Source organism: Acanthopagrus latus, chromosome 8 (assembly GCF_904848185.1).
Source record: "Acanthopagrus latus isolate v.2019 chromosome 8, fAcaLat1.1, whole genome shotgun sequence".
Classification (NCBI taxonomy): Eukaryota; Metazoa; Chordata; class Actinopteri; order Spariformes; family Sparidae; genus Acanthopagrus; species Acanthopagrus latus.
In genome coordinates, this window is record NC_051046.1 from 12,376,510 (window position 1) to 12,382,709 (window position 6,200).

At 42.8% G+C, this 6,200-nt stretch overlaps 1 protein-coding gene across 1 annotated transcript; it reads right to left on the bottom strand.

Annotated features, from left to right (window-relative positions):
- Positions 1 to 93: 93 nt before the first annotated feature.
- fan1 (FANCD2 and FANCI associated nuclease 1) lies at positions 94 to 6,055 on the bottom strand. The gene is made up of 14 exons (XM_037106236.1): positions 5,939 to 6,055; positions 4,497 to 5,760; positions 4,275 to 4,415; positions 3,634 to 3,835; positions 3,317 to 3,550; positions 3,090 to 3,221; positions 2,888 to 2,996; positions 2,669 to 2,788; positions 2,404 to 2,568; positions 2,150 to 2,312; positions 1,966 to 2,069; positions 1,688 to 1,882; positions 1,308 to 1,436; positions 94 to 1,159 (listed from the first exon to the last, which is right to left on the bottom strand). Exons 2-14 carry the CDS (start codon positions 5,683 to 5,685, stop codon positions 1,022 to 1,024), a joined length of 3,021 nt encoding a protein of 1,006 aa, XP_036962131.1. The 5' UTR covers positions 5,686 to 5,760; positions 5,939 to 6,055; the 3' UTR covers positions 94 to 1,021.
- Between the last annotated feature and the right edge of the window lie 145 nt (positions 6,056 to 6,200).

Here is a 6,200-nt window from a genome sequence, read left to right on the forward strand (position 1 = left end):
CTCAGCTACACCAGAGCCTGGGTGGGATGAAATGTATGCAATGTATACATCTTTTCTTTTCCGCCATTACAGGCACACCAGTAAACACGCAGATAATGTCAAAGAAGTCTTTTAATAATTCAGTGTCCGCAACATTGCATCAAAACAGCTCCTACATTGTACATGTTGAAAGGGCTCACTGACAGGTTTGTTTTGACACCTTCTGTTGATTAATGGATCAACACAAATTAGTGGGTAACCGGTCTGATGATTAATGAATAATTTGAGTCATCTTTAAACAAAAATGCTAAAACATTCACAAGTCCCAGCTTCTCAGTATGTGATGTTTGTTGTTGCTGTGAGCTACATAATTTGGGTTTTGGACTCAGCAAGTAATGGTATCATGATGTTATGACATTGTGGGCTCTAGTGAACTGAGATAGGTTTTTTTTTTTTTGGTTGCTATTTTCTGGCATTTAATCGATCATTTATAAATAATGAAAATAATCATTAAATGCAGCCGCCTTACTTTATTCTTTCTCAGCATCCAAGGGATGATTTTTCTGGCAGAGTGGTGGCAAAAACTGGATATTTAGACTGAAATTACAGTTTAAAGACATATTATCACAGTTAATACTTGTATAACAAACTCATGGAGCTGTCATACATATCATAAACAGCTAACTAAAGGTGATTTTTCGTTGCTTGGCAACCCAAGATCGTGAGAATATAGTGTTGCCAAAGAAAAGGAGACACCATGAGTTTCACGTTGTGGTTGGATCCTGTCATGCATCAGCTCTGATTTTCCAAAGCAAGCTATTTCTGATCCTGGCACTTCGTAATGATGATCTTCATCTCATGATGCACCTCGTTCTGTTGAAGGCAGCAGTTTGCAGAATGATAATGTCACGTGTCGCAAGGCACACTGCTTGACAGAACATTCCCTATATACTCATAATGGCTTAAATCTTAGTGTTTGAGATAGAAATATTCACATCTGTTCTAGCAGCAAAGTCTTGTCAGTCAGTTGTTCCGTGTCTGTTTATTCCAGACGAGCTCCTCTGGCTCCAGTAGCCACCACGTGACACACCTCCACATCAGCCCCCAGTTTCTGAAGCTCATCCAGCCAGATTTGTTGCTTCTGGGACAGCCGGTCACTGGGCCCCTTCACCTCCACCACCTACAACAACAAGAGTCACATGTCATATTGCATGCAGCAGTATAATCCATGTAACCAGACTTAAAATAATCAGAGGTCCACAGAGTATCTGAATCCACACACAAAGGAAAATATCTTATTCAAAGAGCCGGATGTGATGTGATCTCACCTTGTAACTGTTGTTCAATGTGTTCCACACAACTAGATCAGGAAGTCCTGCACGACAATGTCTGTAGTCTTTTGACATTCGTGAGATCACACCGCCCAAGAAGGCTCCACCCATGCATGATACCAGAGACTGCAAATAGAATATAGAAGTGTGTATGTTAGTACTGTTAGAACATGCATTAATACAACAAAACACCACATCCAAGTTATTTATCAAAGTGTATCATGGCATAATTTACATTATCTATCGTATTATGTAAAAAATAAACTACAACCTTTTTTCCCACTGCAAACTTAAATGTATTTATTATAGTGAAATATTTTATAGGTGCATCTAATAAAGGCCACTGTGTACATATTCACAAGAGTGACAGTGAATACCTTTGCCTGCTGAAGGGATGAGAAACGCTCCCAGCTGACCAACGAACACACTTTACCCTCCTGGGAGGTCCAGACATCTTCCAACATGCCATGTAACGTCTCTACAGATGCCTCACTGAGTAACTGCACGCGACACTCGATCGCCTCTTTTCTGTTCTCGTAGAAACAATCAGTGTAAAGATCCAGTGGACATGTCTGTGAGAGGAAAGGAAGACGAGTTAAACGGGTATAGATGCACAGATATCCTACACATATTATATACGCAAAGCGTACTTTACCTGGTATGGATTTCTGAAAACATCTGGAATACCCTCCATAAAAATGATGTCCCACAGCAGAAGAGCAAATAATGTTGAGAACGTGGAGCCCTCCCCATGGATCCCTATTATGTTAACAATAGCAATACAATGTTAATGTTTAAAAGGGTAAAGAAACATTTTTTCCTGAAGCAAAACTTCTTACCTTGGTCAAAGCCTTGTTGGTGGTAATGTGCTAAGCACAGGTCTTCAACTGAGCCTATTGCAGTGGCATCACCACTCTCTTCCCCTTCTCCATTTGCAGGTATAAGAAACCTAGATTTCCCCATACCTCCTTCATGAGGGAACAGTTGTCCTCTGATTGTCACCTGGATAGACAGTTACATTTATTATTTAACATATATTCAACAGTTTACACTTTGTTTTCCCTCTAGAAACCCAAATACTGACTAAACTCACATGTATGACATCTTGGACTTGTATTGTGGGCAGTTCTCTTAGTTGCAGGCGATATTTCTTGCAGCTGGCAGACTCTTTCATCCTCAAAGCTCTCTGATGGAGTGACAGTTTATGTCCAGTTCGCACCAGGGGGTCTAAAAGCCCATCTCTGATCACACAGATTGCCTATTATAGACAATAGATAGATTCAAGACAGTTATTACTGAGAACAATGTCAAAAAGAAACAAAATTGATGAAAATGAAACCACAGAAATTGGTGCTGACTTGCTCAGGTTTTTTAAGGTGCTGGTGGAGGTTTAGCGCCAGTCGATCCCACCACCGGCCTCGGCTGTCAAGACAATAAACGGACTGCGACAATAAGGACCGGAGCTCCTCTGTTGCTTCCTGTACCACAAAAGCAGACACATAACATCTTTAACTCTGACATACATTTAACTTCAGCTTGTATTTTTGAGAGAGTGTGAGCAGACATGTTCAGAAAACCTCATAGCGACGTAGCCTCTGCAAAATCTCCACCCCTCTGGATAAGATACGAGTGTAAGCCCATCCTGTAGTGAAGCTGCGCAGAAACACAGGCAGCTCCTCCTGGTGACTGTCCAACACAACAATGATAAGAATGTTAACAAGTGTCCAAGGAGCCTGTATCTCTTTTTTAAATCTCAGCAAACAACGAGATTTATGTCACCTGAGGTCATGGTTTTTTCTCAGCTCCTGCCAGGCACTTTTGGCAGCAGTGTAAAGCTCCATGGCCTCTTCCCACTGACCTCCCTGCATAGCTGAGGTTACCTCGAGCAGGGCTCGCATGGATGCTTCATATCTGGCATGATGGACAGGATCATGAGTATTATTCCTGGCTATCCTGCATATATTAAAAACTATAGACTCAATGCATCTCTTTTGGCAAATGTTAACCTGATGAGATCCTCTCTGTCCTGGAACACCTTCACTGTACGCTGCACTGTGTAATCTGGGAAGGCCAGACGTCCTGAGTTGACCAGCAGGATGGTGAAGAGCTGGTTCTGCCCACCAGCTGCCATCTCTTCCTCGTCCATGGTGTCCGTCAGAGAGAAGAGTAGCAGGATGCGAGAGAAGACAGCACGAGGACCTCGACACAGGCGCACACAGGAGCCAGCGAGCTGCTTTGCCCTTTCAGGTTAGAGAGAACAGGGATGTGATCATTACTGCAATACTTGTACTGTCAATGAGCACAATGTATTTAATCATCTCACCTTTTGAGGATGACAGCCCCGATGTTGTTTTGAGCAGGAGAAACAGAGAAGAAGGACTTTTGCCTGCTCAGACGTAGAAGTCCGTCCATTAGCTGCTGTTTCTGAGTCCCAGCATTGCCCAGATGGAAAGTCTTAGCAAGAGCTTTGAGCTCAGGAGCAGGCAGGAGATCCAGGGCTTCCCCTAACTCCTGAAGGTCGCTCTCTTTGATATATAGAAATAGCACAGGAGGGCATTAACAGGAGAAAAGGGAAAGGGTTTGGCATGATGTGGTGTTTCAGCATCATATCATGTATATTTTATTTGGGAGAAGAAGGGGGCTGAAAGATGAATTCCATCCACAGTCTGGGGAGCCATTATTGATAGATATATACTAATTCCATCAATACAGCTAATGTCTAAGCAGTAAAAGATGTTGTGCTGAGTAGCATGGGGGCAAGAACCTGCCCTGGCATGCACTGGGGGATATATTTCACTTCATATTCCCTATTTTCCCTCCCATATTTCCCTATCTCCATTGTTTAACAGCAATCACATATCAGGAGGGGAATAGTGTGGAAAAGTGAACTGCAATTACAGCAGTTACGAGAAAGAATTAACAGATGCATTAAAATGTCAAATGATACAATGAGGGATCATTTACCTGATTCTAGGAAACCACCCTGAACCAGCTCCTGAGCCACAGGTCCCAGATCGCTGCATATCTCTTCATAATCCAGTTTATTTACTTGGAGCCACTTCAGTTTCCTCTGGAAAAGTCTCACATACAGCTTCTGCCCCATGACTTTGAGAGGAAAATACATGTTAGGAATGAGGCATTACTTTACATGCCAAATTACAATAAGTGAGTGATTTTTAAGCATACCTGTGAGCTTCTCAAACGCATGTACAAATGACATGTCATGCTGGTCGAACAACACCCTGTCGTCCTCATTCTCCAGGACAGCCTGTAGCACGGTCCGGAAGTTACGGAGATAGTAGGGAAGCCGTGAGGTATGAGAGTTGTCGGCAGCCTGGTCAGTAGTTGAGCTCTCAGCACCAGACTTTGGCACTAAGTCACTACTGATCGCTGCAGCACTTTTCCCCACTGAGCTCTGAGGGGGGTCACAGGTAGTGGTAGTAAAAGGTACCTTAGTTTTAAGCTGGTCCACACCAGTCGTCTTTGCTATACTTTCTGTAGACATCACCTCCTCTGGCTCTCTGCTGCTCCCCTCATATTTTGCTTTCTTTTTGGAATCAGACACTCTGCCAGTGGATGTCTGTACTTTTTTTCTTTTTGCTAACTTGGTGGAGGAAGACTGCAGCTTCGGTGTAATCTGCTTTTGAAAAGTGGCTGATTTAGGTGCACTGTGCTCAAGATTATGCCTTTTTTCTGAATGCGACAGATCTTCCACAGCTGTTGGAGTGTCTGTACAAGTTGCTGTAAGGTCAACGACAGAATCTTTCTGGTCTTCTAAACTCGGGATCAGAAGATTTTCTTTCTGTGAGCTGCTGAGGTTCTCAGAATGTATCTCTTTTTCAGGATACTTCGGTGCATTTTTATCGTCAGTCTGTTTCCTCTCTGGTGTCTTCTGATATTTCCTAGATAACTTGGAAGAGAGACTTCCCAGGTCAATCGTCCTGACAACAGTTTTACTTTTTATCTCCCGTGGTGCCTGCTGGTGGTTGTTCTTTTTGAAATAAGGGCTGGTCTGGGTCTCTTTAACTTCTTCCTCCTTATTTCGATCCAGCTCTGGGGACTTTGGAAGATTCCTGCTGGGTGACAGCTGGATGCTTGGCACAACACTATTACTTGCTGAGGCGGCACTGCTGTCTCCTCTCTCAAAGTTCTGACATTGCAGATCAATGTGCTCATTGATCTTGAATCTTGGTACCAACTGGCCACACAGGGGGCATGCTAGTTTGGGTGGAGGCTGACTGCTGAAGAACGAGGTGATTGGAGTTGTGGTGGCAGCAGCACTGGCAGGAGTCCCAGCTTGGACATTCCCTTTTTTCTTGTTCTTGGACAGAGACAAACTTCGCTTGAGTTTGTTTTTGTTGTCTCTCTCGGCCATGACACAAGCAGAACTGTTGTTGCTCGCCGAATACCTTTTCTCGACACTTTTCTTCTTAGCATACTCTGAGGAGAACTACAGTAACGTTACGGCTCTGTTTAGCTAACGTGAATGCTATCTTTGCTCTGATTCAAAACGCTTAATTGAAATTAGTGACACATCTGTAGCATTTGGTACGTCACACATGAATTTGAAAAGCCCGAAGTATTAATATAAATACTGTCAATGTGTGGAAAAACATGAGCTAACATACCGGTAGCACTGTCGTTTGGTACAAATCAGAGGAGCAGCACCACAACAACAATCCCGCTTCTCAGGCATAACCAGAGGAGCGCAGAATGCCTTTGAGGGTGTAGTAATCGATCCCAACTACATCGATATTTTCTCAACCTCATAAAAAGCACAGGTAAAATAAAAAATAAACAAAATCAAACAAAAATCGTAGATCATTCATGTATTCGTGTATGTATTATTTTTTAAAATTTAAGTTAATGGTATGCAAAATACATAAGAAG

Excerpts from the sequence above, each read along its gene's own strand:
- fan1 (XM_037106236.1), bottom strand. The coding sequence starts at position 5,685 with ATGGCCGAGAGAGACAACAAAAACAAACTCAAGCGAAGTTTGTCTCTG. Across the intron at positions 4,416-4,496 it reads TGCGTTTGAGAAGCTCACAG|TCATGGGGCAGAAGCTGTAT; the intron begins GTATGCTTAAAA and ends TTCCTCTCAAAG. Across the intron at positions 2,569-2,668 it reads ACCTTAAAAAACCTGAGCAA|GCAATCTGTGTGATCAGAGA; the intron begins GTCAGCACCAAT and ends TGTCTATAATAG.